The following is a 17,054-nucleotide window of genomic DNA, read 5'->3' on the forward strand; positions in this document are numbered from 1 at the left end:
AGCTTCTATCCGCACCCGAATCAAATAAAACGTAAGCAGATTTATTGTCAATAAGAAACGTAACCGTAACAAGCTCCGGGTCTTCCTGTGCCTCTACCGCATTAATATTGAAAACTCTTCCACGGCCTTGTCCATTCGTGTTCTCCTGGTTCGGGCAATTTCTAATAATGTGGCCTGGTTTTCCACATTTATAACAAACTACATTGGCATAACTTGCTCCGACACTACTTGCTCCACCATTACTCGTTCCGACACCATTTGTTCCTTTCGTTCTATTAACCCCTGGTCCGTAGACCTCACACTTCGCCGCGCTATGACCATTTCCTTTACACTTGTTGCAAAATTTGGTGCAGAACCCCGAGTGATTCTTTTCACACCTTTGGCATAGTTGCTTCTGATTGTTGTTGTTGTTGCGGTTATTATTGTTGTTGGGATGATTGTTGTAGTTGCTGTTGTTGTTGTTGTTGTTGTTGTTGGGCCGTTTGTTGTAGTTGCGATTGATGTTGCGATTGTTGGGATAATTGTTGCGATTATTGTTGTAATTGCTGTTGTTGTTGTATTGGTGATTCTTATCACCGTTTTCCTCCCACTTTCTTTTGACTTGCTTCACATTGGCCTCTTCAGCAGTCTGTTCTTTAATTCTTTCTTCAATCTGGTTCACTAGTTTATGAGCCATTCTACTTGCCTGTTGTATGGAGGCGGGCTCGTGTGAACTTATATCTTCTTGGATTCTTTCCGGTAATCCTTTCACAAACGCGTCGATCTTCTCTTCCTCATCTTCGAATGCTCCCGGACACAATAGGCACAATTCTGTGAATCGTCTTTCGTACGTGGTAATATCAAATCCTTGGGTTCGTAACCCTCTAAGTTCTGTCTTGAGCTTATTGACCTCGGTTCTGGGACGGTACTTCTCGTTCATCAAGTGCTTGAATGCTGACCACGGTAGTGCGTACGCATCATCTTGTCCCACTTGCTCTAGATAGGTATTCCACCATGTTAACGCAGAACCTGTGAAGGTATGTGTAGCGTACTTCACTTTGTCCTCTTCAGTACACTTACTTATGGCAAACACCGATTCAACCTTCTCGGTCCACCGTTTCAATCCGATCGGTCCTTCGGTTCCATCAAATTCCAAAGGTTTGCAGGCAGTGAATTCTTTGTAGGTGCATCCTACACGATTTCCTGTACTGCTAGATCCAAGGTTATTGTTGGTATGTAGCGCAGCCTGTACTGCGGCTATGTTTGAAGCTAGAAAAGTACGGAATTCCTCTTCATTCATATTCACGGTGTGTCGAGTAGTCGGTGCCATTTCCTTCAAAATAGTTAAATGGAACAAGTTAATCATACAGAATATTAAGAGTAGTTAATAGTATTTCGTAGCATAATATGAACTCATTTATAAAAGCTTTTTCTTCATATTAGCGTTTTATAAGTTTAAATTCGGGTAGTACCTACCCGTTAAGTTCATACTTAGTAGCTAATATACAATTCAACTACTACAATTCTATATGAAAAACTGATTATAATAATATTTCGCGTTCAAACTTTTATACAATATTTTACAAACTTACAATACCGCTTATTTTACATAAAGCATGAAATATAGCACACAATAACTTTGATACAAGATAGTTGTGAAGATAATTCTAGCTAGTACACAAGTCGTTCAGCAAAGGCAATAAAGACACGTAATTCATACGTCCAGAAACAAGTCATGCATTCTGGTTTTACTAGGACTACTTCCCATCCTTGGTCTTGTGCAACATAACCGTTATGGCCGTTGATAAGACAGCGTGTTGTAACGTTGTCAAAGGGACGAGGGTTACGTAATGTCCAACAGTCCCGTAATAATCTAAAAACTTCATTTCTTACCCCAATTACCGACTCCGTCACTTGTGGAAACGTTTTGTTTAATAGTTGTAGCCCGATGTTCTTGTTCTCACTTTGGTGAGAAGCGAACATTACTAATCCGTAAGCATAACATGCTTCTTTATGTTGCATGTTAGCCGCTTTTTCTAAATCACGAAGTCCAATATTCGGATATATTGAGTCAAAATAATTTCTTAACCCGTTGCGTAAAATAGCATTTGGGTTCCCCGCAATATATGCGTCAAAGTAAACACATCGTAACTTATGGGTTTCCCAATGTGATATCCCCCATCTTTCAAACGAAAGTCTCTTATAAACCAAGACATTCTTGGAACGTTCTTCGAATGTCTTACAAACTGATCTCGCCTTAAATAGTTGTGCCGAGGAATTCTGGCCGACTCTAGACAAGATTTCATCAATCATGTCTCCGGGTAGGTCTCTTAAAATATTGGGTTGTCTATTCATTTTGTGTTTTTAAACTGTAAAATAGACAAGAGTTAGATTCATAAAAAAATACTTATTAATACAAGCAATTTTTACATATATCATAAAGCATAAGAACACTATATTACATATATTACACCACACGAATACAACTATCTTATTCCGACTCGCTCGTTTCTTCTTCTTCGGTTTTGGTTCGTTTTGCCAAGTTTCTAGGGATATATGATGTTCCCCTAATACGAGCCGTCGTTGTCCACATTGGTTTAGAAAAACCTGGTGGTTTAGAGGTTCCCGGGTCATTGTTACAACTTAAGGACTTCGGGGGTTGACGATACATATAAAGTTCATCGGGGTTGGAATTAGATTTCTCTATTTTTATGCCCTTTCCCTTATTATTTTCTTTTGCCTTTTTAAATTCAGTTGGGGTAATTTCTATAACATCATCGGAATTCTCGTCGGAATCCGATTCATCAGAGAATTGGTAATCCTCCCAATATTTTGCTTCCTTGGCGGAAACACCATTGACCATAATTAACCTTGGTCGGTTGGTTGAGGATTTTCTTTTACTTAACCGTTTTATTATTTCCCCCACCGGTTCTATTTCTTCATCCGGTTCCGATTCTTCTTCCGGTTCCGATTCTTCTTCCGGTTCCGACTCTTCTTCCGGTTCCTCTTCGGGAACTTGTGAATCAGTCCACGAATCATTCCAATTTACATTTGACTCTTCATTATTATTAGGTGAGTCGATGGGACTTGTTCTAGAGGTAGACATCTATCACATAATATCAAACGCGTTAAGAGATTAATATATCACATAATATTCACATGTTAAAAATATATAGTTTCCAACAAAATTTGTTAAGCAATCATTTTTCAAGTAAACACGGTCGAAGTCCAGACTCACTAATGCATCCTAACAAACTCGATAAGACACACTAATGAAAAATTCTGGTTCTCTAAGACCAACGCTCGGATACCAACTGAAATGTCCCGTTCTTATTGATTAAAAACGTTCCATATTAATTGATTTCGTTGCGAGGTTTTGACCTCTATATGAGACGTTTTTCAAAGACTGCATTCATTTTTAAACAAACCATAACCTTTATTTCATCAATAAAGGTTTAAAAAGCTTTACGTAGATTATCAAATAATGATAATCTAAAATATCCTGTTTACACACGACCATTACATAATGGTTTACAATACAAATATGTTACAACAAAATAAGTTTCTTCAATGCAGTTTTTACACAATATCATACAAGCATGGACTCCAAATCTTGTCCTTATTTAAGTATGCGACAGCGGAAGCTCTTAATAATCACCTGAGAATAAACATGCTTAAAACGTCAACAAAAATGTTGGTGAGTTATAGGTTTAACCTATATATATCAAATCGTAACAATAGACCACAAGATTTCATATTTCAATACACATCCCATACATAGAGATAAAAATCATTCATATGGTGAACACCTGGTAACCGACAATAACAAGATGCATATATAAGAATATCCCCATCATTCCGGGACACCCTTCGGATATGATATAAATTTCAAAGTACTAAAGCATCCGGTACTTTGGATGGGGTTTGTTAGGCCCAATAGATCTATCTTTAGGATTCGCGTCAATTAGGGTGTCTGTTCCCTAATTCTTAGATTACCAGACTTAATAAAAAGGGGCATATTCGATTTCGATAATTCAACCATAGAATGTAGTTTCACGTACTTGTGTCTATTTTGTAAATCATTTATAAAACCTGCATGTATTCTCATCCCAAAAATATTAGATTTTAAAAGTGGGACTATAACTCACTTTCACAGATTTTTACTTCGTCGGGAAGTAAGACTTGGCCACTGGTTGATTCACGAACCTATAACAATATATACATATATATCAAAGTATGTTCAAAATATATTTACAACACTTTTAATATATTTTGATGTTTTAAGTTTATTAAGTCAGCTGTCCTCGTTAGTAACCTACAACTAGTTGTCCACAGTTAGATGTACAGAAATAAATCGATAAATATTATCTTGAATCAATCCACGACCCAGTGTATACGTATCTCAGTATTGATCACAACTCAAACTATATATATTTTGGAATCAACCTCAACCCTGTATAGCTAACTCCAACATTCACATATAGAGTGTATATGGTTGTTCCGAAATATATATAGATGTGTCGACATGATAGGTCGAAACATTGTATACGTGTCTATGGTATCTCAAGATTACATAATATATAATACAAGTTGATTAAGTTATGGTTGGAATAGATTTGTTACCAATTTTCACGTAGCTAAAATGAGAAAAATTATCCAATCTTGTTTTACCCATAACTTCTTCATTTTAAATCCGTTTTGAGTGAATCAAATTGCTATGGTTTCATATTGAACTCTATTTTATGAATCTAAACAGAAAAGTATAGGTTTATAGTCGGAAAAATAAGTCACAAGTCGTTTTTGTAAAGGTAGTCATTTCAGTCGAAAGAACGACGTCTAGATGACCATTTTAGAAAACATACTCCCACTTTGAGTTTAATCATAATTTTTGGATATAGTTTCATGTTCATAATAAAAATCATTTTCTCAGAATAACAACTTTAAAATCAAAGTTTATCATAGTTTTCAATTAACTAACCCAAAACAGCCCGCGGTGTTACTACGACGGCGTAAATCCGGTTTTACGGTGTTTTTCGTGTTTCCAGGTTTTAAATCATTAAGTTAGCATATCATATAGATATAGAACATGTGTTTAGTTGATTTTAAAAGTCAAGTTAGAAGGATTAACTTTTGTTTGCGAACAAGTTTAGAATTAACTAAACTATGTTCTAGTGATTACAAGTTTAAACCTTCGAATAAGATAGCTTTATATGTATGAATCGAATGATGTTATGAACATCATTACTACCTTAAGTTCCTTGGATAAACCTACTGGAAAAGAGAAAAATGGATCTAGCTTCAATGGATCCTTGGATGGCTCGAAGTTCTTGAAGCAGAATCATGACACGAAAACAAGTTCAAGTAAGATCATCACTTGAAATAAGATTGTTATAGTTATAGAAATTGAACCAAAGTTTGAATATGATTATTACCTTGTATTAGAATGATAACCTACTGTAAGAAACAAAGATTTCTTGAGGTTGGATGATCACCTTACAAGATTGGAAGTGAGCTAGCAAACTTGAAAGTATTCTTGATTTTATGAAACTAGAACTTTTGGAATTTATGAAGAACACTTAGAACTTGAAGATAGAACTTGAGAGAGATCAATTAGATGAAGAAAATTGAAGAATGAAAGTGTTTGTAGGTGTTTTTGGTCGTTTGTGTATGGATTAGATATAAAGGATATGTAATTTTGTTTTCATGTAAATAAGTCATGAATGATTACTCATATTTTTGTAATTTTATGAGATATTTCATGCTAGTTGCCAAATGATGGTTCCCACATGTGTTAGGTGACTCACATGGGCTGCTAAGAGCTGATCATTGGAGTGTATATACCAATAGTACATACATCTAAAAGCTGTGTATTGTACGAGTACGAATACGGGTGCATACGAGTAGAATTGTTGATGAAACTGAACGAGGATGTAATTGTAAGCATTTTTATTAAGTAGAAGTATTTTGATAAGTGTATTGAAGTCTTTCAAAAGTGTATAAATACATATTAAAACACTACATGTATATACATTTTAACTGAGTCGTTAAGTCATCGTTAGTCGTTACATGTAAGTGTTGTTTTGAAACCTTTAGGTTAACGATCTTGTTAAATGTTGTTAACCCAATGTTTATAATATCAAATGAGATTTTAAATTATTATATTATCATGATATTATCATGTATGAATATCTCTTAATATGATATATATACATTAAATATCTTTACAACGATAATCGTTACATATATGTCTCGTTTAAAAATCATTAAGTTAGTAGTCTTGTTTTTACATATGTACTTCATTGTTAATATACTTAATGATATGTTTACTTATCATAGTATCATGTTAACTATATATATATATCCATATATATGTCATCATATAGTTTTTACAAGTTTTAACGTTCGTGAATCACCGGTCAACTTGGGTGGTCAATTGTCTATATGAAACATATTTCAATTAATCAAGTCTTAACAAGTTTGATTGCTTAACATGTTGGAAACATTTAATCATGTAAATATCAATCTCAATTAATATATATAAACATGGAAAAGTTCGGGTCACTACAGTATGTATGTGTGTATGTAGATTGAGAATCAACTGAATATTGATTCTCATAATTCAACATTAGCCTTTTATATGAAGGCTCATAGAGATGGGCCTAAACACCAATAATGGGCCTATGCTTAAATAAATTAAAGAACTTGTCCAAACTAAGTATGGCACCCGCGAGCGATGGGCACGGGTCCTTGGTACCCACGACCCGTCCGCCAGATTTTCTTTTTTACCCGCGAGTACCCGTTCACCCGCCAACGGGTAAACCTTTCTGCCCGTACCCGCAACCCGCGTGTACCCGCGACCCGCGGGTAAACCCGCGGGTTTACAAAATGTACACTTTAATGAAATTTTAGTAACGGATACCCATTACCCGCATGTTTTACCTGCGGATATTTAGAAAAATACATTAAAAAGTTAATTTATATAATATATAATTAAGTATATGTATGCGTGAAAGGACCCGTCCTAATCCATCTGGACGAATACATTACATTTGGTTATATCGCGAGGTACTTGACCTCTATATGATACATTTTACAAACATTAATAATAATCTTGATGAACTCAACGACTCGAATGCAACGTCTTTTGAAATATGTCATGAATGACTCTAAGTAATATCTCTAAAGTGAGAAAATGCACAGCGGAAGATTTCTTTCATACCTGAGAATAAACATGCTTTAAAGTGTCAACCAAAAGGTTGGTGAGTTCATTAGTTTATCATAAACATTCATTTTCATCATTTTAATAGACCACAAGATTTCATATATTTAATTGTACACGTAACCCGAGTACAAAATAACACGTGTAACCCTCGAATTAAAAATGATTCATATGGTGAACGCTTGATAACCGACTTAACTTTAATGCATAGGATATCCCCAAACAGAACCTCTCGTCTGTATAATAATAATAATCTCGAAGTACTAAAGCATATGTACCCCAGATGGGACTTGTCGAGGTCCATAGATCTATCTTTAGGATTCGCGTCAATTAGGGGCCATACCCGTTTCCTAATTATTAAGTTACCAAGCTAAAAAGGGGTGATATTCGATTTCGATAATCCAACCATAGAATGTAGTTTCGATCACTTGTGTCTATTTCGTAAAATATTCATAAAAACAGCGCATGTATTCTCAGTCCTAAATATATATATAAACAGAGAGTAATGAAACTCACAGTACTGTATTTCGTAGTAAAAAAAAAACACAAGTGAGAATACATGCGTAGTAAATTATATATTTATGTTATTTTTATATTAAAACAGTAAATTATATATATTTATGATAATAATAATACCAATAATAATAACAATAACAATAACAATAACAATAACAATAATAATAATAATAATAATAATAATAATAATAATAATAATAATAATAATAATAATAATAATAATAATTTTAAAAAAAAAGAAACTACCTTTATAAGGTTTATTAAAAAGAAATGCCTCACACCGGGTTCGAACCCGAGACCTCTAGTTCCCCGTACACTTATATATATATATATATATATATATATATATATATATATATATATATATATATATATATATATATTCATTCAATTGTTCGTGAATCGTCGGGAATAGCCAAAGGTATATATGAATCTATGTAAACAGTTCAAAATTTTTGAGACTCAACATTACAGACTTTGCTTATCGTGTCGAATTCATTTAAAGATTAAGTTTAAATTTGGTCGAAAATTTCCGGGTCGTCACAAGGCGGGTAAACGGGTATACACGCCGGTAGCTCAAACAAGCATCACGGATTCACGGGTCGAGTTTTACCTGCGACGGGTATGAAATACTCGCGACCCACCCGCGACCCGCCAACGGGTAAAATTTTTTACCCGACTCGTGCCCGCGGATACATTTTTTCATAAATACCTGCCTGTCACGGGCACGGGTACCCGCGAGTCACAGATTTTTTTCTGCCCATTGTCATCCCTAGTCCAAACAGCCCATGTAGAGATATAAAGTAAGTCCATAAGCTGCAACAAGCCCAATTTGCATCAATCATGATCATCAGACCTTCAGCTATCAACACTCACATTCGAGAAACAGCAAAATACCATAAGCTTATGCGTTTGATCATTCTAACAGTCCTGAAACACACCAACACAATAAGTAACAAAATATTTCATATTCCATACTAGATTAGATATATATTTTATCATTTTCCTCATTTTAATAATATTCGTTATTTTAACTAAAAAAAAAAAGGGTGGTCAAATGGATATGTTTATATATATAATCTTAATCTCTCTTACTACCATCCGTTAAAAAATAAGATCAAATCCTATCCATCAATTTCATTCCATCAAATAAATCACGTCATAAGTAGAAATCAAGATGTTAATTTGTCCTAATTACCCTTCAGATGGATAAAACACGCGCACAACGATTCACAAATTAGGGGTTCATTCCATTTGATTCACACATCCTTTCTTCTTTCTAACAAAACCTCTTATTCATGAACTCTATATTTACAGAAAGACATTCTCGAATCAAGAACAAAGTTGTCAAATTAGGGTTCAATAAAAAAACATGTATTCATCATAATCACTCTCTCTGATTCATGTACTGATTGTATGAAAATCGGAAACTTCTTCATTATAGTCACGCTAATCCATTCTCAGTTACTCGATCCCTTCTTCATCATCATTCAAATCTCTGAAAAACGTTACAGATTCAATCGGATTTCATAGCAGATGCAATCGGATTTCGTTTTCAACCAACGATTAACATGTATGTCATAAGGGTAGGCTGAATTTCTGTAATTCAATTTCATTAGCGCATTCCTCAGGAAAAAAAAATCCGGTTCCCAAAATTTAAATAATTACATTTGAACCCTGAATTGCATTTTACGATTCCATAAATTCGTCAATTTTGATTCATCAAGTCCGATTTCAAGAATTACCTGATTACATTAAGTGTGTTAGGGTTTTTTTTATCAATTAAATTGATTTGTGTTTTAGGTGTTGTTCAGGTATCTACCATACAAATTCGATTATATCAATTCAATTAGCGTGTATGTTCATCCGACCCATAATGATTCAAGTTTCTTATAATCAAATAGAAAGTTGAAACTTTTTGATTTCATATATGGAATATGTGTATTGATGTTCTTGATTGAAGCCAAACTGCAACATCACGTGAGTATAGCTTACAGCCTTAATACAATTAACTTTTAATAGTTAGTTTACTATGGCTTTGTAATTGATTTTGTTTATGTAGATTTTGCTTCATGTCAGGTAATCAATGTTAAGAACATTACACGGAATGTTGTAACATTTGTTAGTGTGTAATTTTTTTTTTTAATGTTAATCCCGTTTTAATGTTTTGACGAATTGTTGCACATGCTTATACTCATGTTAATCCAGGCTAAAATTTTAATGAACATAAACATATTGGTACTGACTACAAATTTTTTCTTTTAGAAGTGCTGCAGTTTTTCACAATGCAAGCACAAGATTAATTTGGTGGTGGATTTGCTAAAAAAAGAAGTAAGAATGTGTTTTGATTTAGTTGTCTGTAGTTATTTTTCGGTATTACTTGGAGTGTTTTGGGTATGAAATATGAATATCAAGATCGAATGAAATATATATATATATATATATATATATATATATATATATATATATATATATATATATATATATATATACACCATCATTTGTGAAGCCATCATCTTGAATTTTGCTGAAGTCACTGTGATGTAGTGTGTATATAGAATCTAACTAAATTGGGTGTTCTGTGTTTTTGTTGTTAGGATTGCGTGGGATAAAGAGTGGTACTCTAGAGAAAGTTGTGGAAAGAAGGCGGAGAAGAATGATTAAAAACAAGGAATCTGCTGCACGATCAAGAGCTCGAAAGCAGGTATATTTTTGTCATCAGTTAACATCCTATATATTAGATTCTTCTTAGTGCTTATATGAGTTAATAATAATTAGTTCATAACATTGTGTCTGTTACTCTCATGATTGGGTCGATTTAGGTTGGGTTTGTTTATGTCAATTACCAAAAGAATCGGTAAAAGTAGCTAAAATCTATTATTAATGCTTACAATCGTAGATCCACCTCACTGGACCTGGCCCAGCCTTTTTTCAACCAGTACTAAAATCTTTTTTTATTTATTAACATGTCGATCCGCCAATCTTGCCACCTATCTTTTCTTCTTTTAACGGCATTGCCACCTCTTTCAATGATCCCATGATTAAATGTTACAGGCTTATACTTTGAAGTTGGAAGCCGAAGTTGCAAAACTTAAAGAATGCAACCACGAGTTACTTAAAAAACAGGTACATAATGTTTATATATTTACTATAGTGCTTATAAATTCAATTGAATCATTATCATAATCTGTATTTATTTATATTTATAGTAGGAAGAGATCATGTAGATGCAGAACAATCAGGTAATGTACTCACATAATAACCCCCTAAATCAGTTTTAATCCATGGTAGAAGTAAATTAGTAGCTCACAGTTCCACTTCACTATTCAAGGACCCGAGAGATGCTGATGATGCTCGGTACAGCTTAAATGGCCGTGACGTGGATGGAAGCCGAATCATAGTTGAATTTGCCAAAGGGGTATGCTATTCATTCTAATATATTATTCTTTATTTATTAGCCATCGACTTCATTCGGTACCTGTTGACATACAGGTGCCACGTGGCAGTGGTGGTTATGTGGGCGGGTCACGTGAATATCTTAGCAGAGGTCCTTCTTCTGGTGCGGGTCGCTGCTTTAATTGTGGACTTGATGGTCACTGGGCTCGAGATTGTAAAGCTGGTGACTGGAAGAACAAATCTTATCGTTATGGTGAGCGAGGCCATATAGAGAGACATTGTCAGAACAACCCGAAGAAACTGTGAGTTTGTTACACATGTCTTTAAATTGTTTGCCATTTAAAGAATCTAGATGATCTTAGTGTTTATATCAAAATGAGTCGGCTATAAATAAGTTTAATCATTTTTCTTAACCTCATTCTTAAATTACTTAACTTAACAATTGCAATTTCTTGAGACTGAGAAACTCGAAAGTTTTACAGGTAACCCCAAGTTTAAGTGATGATGAAGTAAATCGAAGAACTCTTAATGTGAATGTTTCCGGAATATGGGTTGAGATAGCCACCTTCTGTTTTTTCTATTCGGGTTTATATAACCCGATTAACCCATTACAGGTAAATCACGACCCAAATCAACCCATTTATGAGTATATGGGTTGAATCGGTAATTAGAAAAGTATTTAAGATAAGGTTTTGATATTTAATAAAAAGCTCGATTTACGAAGAGGGTATAAGAAAGTGGATTGAATGTCGTTTGTGGAAGGTTTTGATATTTTCAGCTTTACACATTTCCTAACGAATCCTTAATAGCTTATTCTTCTTCCTTTCAGGTTAGGGGTTCTTTTCATCAATAAAAAATCGATGAGGTTTCCTCGACGAAATTGAACAGAACAGATGGTGGTGGTTCAAACGAAGATTCCAGGTTTGTAACCCTTGATTAGATGAAGTCGAAACCGTTGGGTGATAGACCAATTGCAAGGTATTGACATTTTGTTATAATTATATTGACCGTATTGACATTTTGTTACACCTTTATTTTAATTTAGCTTTACATTTTATTTTTTTTGTATAATGTTGAAATATTTTCAAAAAATCTTAATATTTCTTTGTACACCAAGTTAAGATACCATCTGTAGATCGGTGTTAAGCATTCTAATAAAATGAATGTCAGAGAATTTTTGTGATGTAAGAAAGTGTACGGGCAAAATACAGGTTGATCATCATTATCATCATCACCATCGTCAGTCTCCCAAGAGCGATAGCTCATGATGTTGTTGTTGTTGCAGGAGAATGGTGGTTCTTTTAGGTTCACCGGTTTGTCGGGTCTGGAGCCTTTCATAGTGTGTAGGTAAAGAGTTCTGTTTGTGATTTTTATATTATGTATGGTTTTGGATAATCACATTCAGATACGAACAATGTGTATTCTGATGTAGATGGTGGTGAAACTGATGAAGAGGTTTAAAGAAGACTTATGGGATCCAGAAAATGAACTTGCATCTACTGAACTCATATTTCAATGGAAATGAAAAAAAGCTTCAAAGTAGTTCATCAAGAAATTATGCTCATATGAAAGCAAGGTACTTTTAAGGGTGCTGATTTGGTTTGCTTAATCAAGTCAAACGAGTAATGTTTAAAAGTTAGTTGAATCTGAAACATGTCAAAATGGGTTGAGAGTTTATAAAAGTTGATTTCAATTCTTCTAATTCCACAGTGTGTGACAGCAGGTTAATGATTTTAGCATGCACTTTTTTTGCTTTCTTTCTTTCTTTTTTGTTTTTAAAATATTAAAATTTATATGTTAAATCAAAAAGTTATACATTATCTTTGTGTGGTATGTTTTTGTTTGTGAAGTGAAGTAAAAATCCGTGATGATGTAGATATGGTTGTTGTTGGACTCGGTCCACTTATGGTGGCTGACTTTGTTGCTCAGTTGAGCTTTGAACGTGTGGGCCAAAGAAGGAAGAAAGTTGGGCCAGATGGTTGAAAGAAGAATAGGTATCATTCTGGAAGTAGACATCGAGATAATAAGTCAAGAAAGCAATTGGAAAAAGAGTCTATTTCTTGTTTTTAAATTTAAATTATTGTTCTTATCTTATCTTTTGTTTTGCTATTTAGCTACGTATGTTTAGATGGAAACACAGTTTTGGTTATTATTTGTAAGTTAATTAAATTAAACCGCGAAGGTTTTTATCAACATAAACCGTGAAGGTTTTTATCTTGCGATTCTATGTGTAAACTACGTTATGTTGTATCAGATTCCAGGCATGGCTAAGCAAGAACAGAGTGGTCGGTATTACAGGAGATCAAATCATAGAATCACCGAGAGAGGCAGTGGTAATGATCCTCGTGATGCTGAGATTTCTCGTTTGGAGCAACGAGTTAGGGAGTTAGAGATTGAGCGTTTGCGACGAAGGATAGCAATATTAGAGTTGGGCATACATCATAAATATGATGAACGTTACGCTTCGGACCAAACAAAAGACCGGTGGGAAGATATGAATCCATTCGCTGATGCACCGAGCGGATTCAGACGAGACCATCATGATGATCCCGTACTTACCATTGGTATGAAGGTTGGAGAAATTTTTAATCTGGACTACGTTCCCGAACCTATTGTTGATGAAGATTCTGAACCCATCTATGATACGGATCGTGAGGATGAAGAATTCATCTATGATATGGATAGTGAAAAAGATGCAACTTTTTTGAATTTTAATGATGTTGATGATACTAGCAGCAAATATGCTTCGGGTGTAAAAGCTGAAGTGGCAGGTGAAGAGGAAGATTACAAGTGTGAAGTTGATGATGGTTCTGAAATAGGTGAATTCAACACCAACGTGTTCAATGAAGATGTTAAAATATTCTATTATGAAGATGCTAATATTTTCTATGGTGAAGATGTTATAAAAAACGATTTAAAACAAAATCGTGTAGTTCTTAAGGGTCGGTTAGATGTTTTCGTTATTGATGATTCGGACTCGAGGTCGAGTCCTTCTAAAGAAGGGGAGGATGATGTAGATATGGTTGTTGTTGGACTCGGCCCACTTATGGTGGCTGACTTTGTTACTCAGTTGGGCTTTGAACGTGTGGGCCAAAAAAGGAAGAAAGTTGGGCCAGATGGTTGAAAGAAGAATATGTATCATTCTGGAAGTAGACATCGAAATAATAAGTCAAGAAAGCAATTGGAAAAAGAGTCTATTTCTTGTTTTTAAATTTAAATTATTGTTCTCATCTTGTCTTTTGTTTTGCTATTTAGCTACGTATGTTTAGATGGAAACACAGTTTTGGTTATTATTTGTGAGTTAATTAAATTAAACCGCGAAGGTTTTTATCAACATAAACCGTGAAGGTTTATTTCATACAATCAAGCCTAGAAGGTTGATTATCCATCGTTCTATTTAGCCACGATCCTTAAACTACGTTACGTATTAATGACCACTTTCACAAAATGGTTATTGCTTTTTTCATTGAGGACCATGTAAACACTCGTACACAAAGTCACTCCTAATGCTTTTGTAGGCGTGCTTTGATGCAAAAAAACAGAAACTTTATTTTTTTTAAAGAAACAAATATCTTTTTATACTATATTGTTGGTGCTTGATGTTAGATAAATATTGAATTGCTTGGGTCTATTCTGGTTGCTTGGGTCAGATTTGCAAGTTTATCTATGATTTGGTTCAAGATTAGTACTGCAAAATTGGCTTGGGTGAAGTTTGATGTTATATCAGGGATTTGGTTAGACATGATTACACTCTTCATGAAATGGGTCAAGTTTGTCACTACATAGTTTGTTTGGGTCAGATTGTTCATGCCAATGTTTGTTTGATAAATCAATTTAAGTGCAGTCTACAAATTCAATCGGATCATGGGTTTAAGGTTACTGGTAAGACATAAGGAGGTCCGTGTTGTATTCCTATATCTATGTCCCTTTTGATGGGTTCATGTATTTTTCTTTGATCTAATTTGATTTTAAACTCCCATGTAAATTAAAAAGTGACTCTAAAAGGCTTAGCTACTTCTATCATCATTGTTTTATTAACTTCACTTCATATCTTTTCTAGAGTTCGTTTGAGGTGAGCTTGAGTAACTTGAATGGAATTAAATTTTAATGACGGTGATATAAAAACTGTATGTTAGAGACATCAATCATTTAGCTACATATATAAAGGCATATTTTAAAGATCTAATTGTGATTGAATGGTTGATCCGATGCATAAAATTATGTATTTAGCTTGAATGGGTCGAACATGGAATTTATCTTTTTTAATAAATAATAATAATAAGTTCTTTGAATAAAGCATTATGGTTCGGCCATTTGAGCCGTATATGAAAATCCGAATTGATTTATGATGTTATTGTTATATTGGCAAGAAGGCTCTTATGTATGATTTTGCAGGAACAAGTTGTTTAAGAAGGTGCAACTGCTCCTAAGAATGATAATGGGACATCAAAGGTAAGAAGTTAAGCATATTATATTCTTCAGTAGCAAAGAAAACACGTTTAATTAATTAAAGAATCATATAATTCGGAAAATGAGTAGATATCCCGTAACGGTGGAAAATGGGTGGGTCATGTTTGGGTAAAATGGGTTATTTTTGTTATACATGAAATTGACTGAAAATGCGAATTCTCTCAACCTTTAAATTTAAAAATGTCCAGAATTAATTTTTTTGGACCATTTCTCAATTTTGTCGTGTAATCCCAGGTCATGCTAATCTTATTAGTATCGTTCTAATGTTATATGTTTGAACATGTTTCTTTTTTTACCCATTTACCTTTAAGATTCTGCAATTACATTTGGGATTATTACTTACAGAGTATATGTGATATATGTGATTGTTGTCTATTCATGAAGGGTTATAGGTGGTCTGAGATAAACTTGATAATATGATTTTTTTACAACACTAATTGTAGGTTAGGCATTCTGTTTTACAACACTAATATTAATCTTTGAAGTGGAGAAAAGTCAACATCGTTTTTAAATGGCTCAAAGGTTGGATCACCCATGGTTTTAACTTTGCTACACAGAACCAGATTCACAGTTCAAACGCATAATTGGCTAAACCTCGGTAATACTTTCGATCATTTAATTTGTGATCCTTATTAGGTGTGGAGTGTACCTAGGTCGATCACAAGAGCGTCCTTTCCAGGTACCCCGTTCTTAATTATAGTTATTTTACAAACTTTTCGTTCTGTTACTAAGATAAGATATGTGTTATGTATTAAAAATAGAAAGATAGGTGTTTTAGTGATTTTAGTGAGATGTTAAAGTGGCAGATTCACTTTATTTTCTTGCATTTATGAGTCCATGTTATGAAGTGTAGAAGCTCAATGGTAGGGTAAAAGATGAAATACTTTTAAGCAATATTTATTTTCTTATGCACTTAGTGCCAATGACGTGAGTTAAGAGTTCTTCGATTATCGTTAATGGGTTGATAGATAAGGTATACTTTATGATTATCATATTTGAAACCCGCCTCCTACTAATACCGAAAATACAATAAAAAAAACATGCACAACATACATGTAAATTAGATGCGACTGTCAGGCAAGTGATTGATTTGTTTTCTTAATTTTTTAGACTTGAGGTAGCAAAATAGGTAGGTTAGTTGGGATCAAAATGGGTACGTTAGTTGGGGTCAAAATAGGTAATCAATTGGGATTGGTCATGATAGGTAAGTTCGTGGGAGTGAAATAGTAGCAAGTCTAACCTTACAAAATTTGGTACAAATTATGTGTAGTTGTCGTTGTTGTTGTATGCTATCTTCATTATTTGAATGATTTATCATTTTTACACGATACCGTTAAACCGCATTTATTGCCAATAAAATGGAAGTGATATCAATACCTTAATTTGTATTATATATATATTTTTTTTTTATGACAAACACGGTTAGTTGCATAGTTTAGTATACTATCATAGTGGAATGGCTAACCACTTTTGT

The 17,054-nt window shown here is 33.9% G+C and overlaps 1 protein-coding gene across 6 annotated transcripts; it reads left to right on the forward strand.

The window, feature by feature from the left end:
• Nucleotides 1–8,968: 8,968 nt before the first annotated feature.
• LOC139885692 (serine/arginine-rich splicing factor RS2Z33-like) lies at nt 8,969–16,728 on the forward strand. 6 transcript variants are annotated; one of them, XM_071869449.1, is made up of 12 exons: nt 8,969–9,300; nt 9,980–10,045; nt 10,312–10,418; nt 10,769–10,840; nt 10,924–10,956; nt 11,046–11,132; nt 11,207–11,412; nt 11,940–12,457; nt 12,543–12,686; nt 15,506–15,562; nt 16,024–16,102; nt 16,217–16,728. In XM_071869449.1, exons 5-8 carry the CDS (start codon nt 10,942–10,944, stop codon nt 11,992–11,994), a joined length of 363 nt encoding a protein of 120 aa, XP_071725550.1. In that variant the 5' UTR covers nt 8,969–9,300; nt 9,980–10,045; nt 10,312–10,418; nt 10,769–10,840; nt 10,924–10,941; the 3' UTR covers nt 11,995–12,457; nt 12,543–12,686; nt 15,506–15,562; nt 16,024–16,102; nt 16,217–16,728. The 6 variants fall into 6 exon arrangements, with proteins under 6 accessions (XP_071725550.1, XP_071725545.1, XP_071725548.1 ...); XM_071869444.1 differs by lacking the exon at nt 16,024–16,102; XM_071869447.1 differs by lacking the exons at nt 15,506–15,562; nt 16,024–16,102; nt 16,217–16,728 and adding exons at nt 11,593–11,665; nt 14,128–14,405 and having other exon boundaries at nt 11,938–12,457.
• The last annotated feature ends 326 nt before the right edge of the window (nt 16,729–17,054 follow it).

This window comes from Rutidosis leptorrhynchoides, chromosome 1 (assembly GCF_046630445.1).
Source record: "Rutidosis leptorrhynchoides isolate AG116_Rl617_1_P2 chromosome 1, CSIRO_AGI_Rlap_v1, whole genome shotgun sequence".
Taxonomy (NCBI): Eukaryota; Viridiplantae; Streptophyta; class Magnoliopsida; order Asterales; family Asteraceae; genus Rutidosis; species Rutidosis leptorrhynchoides.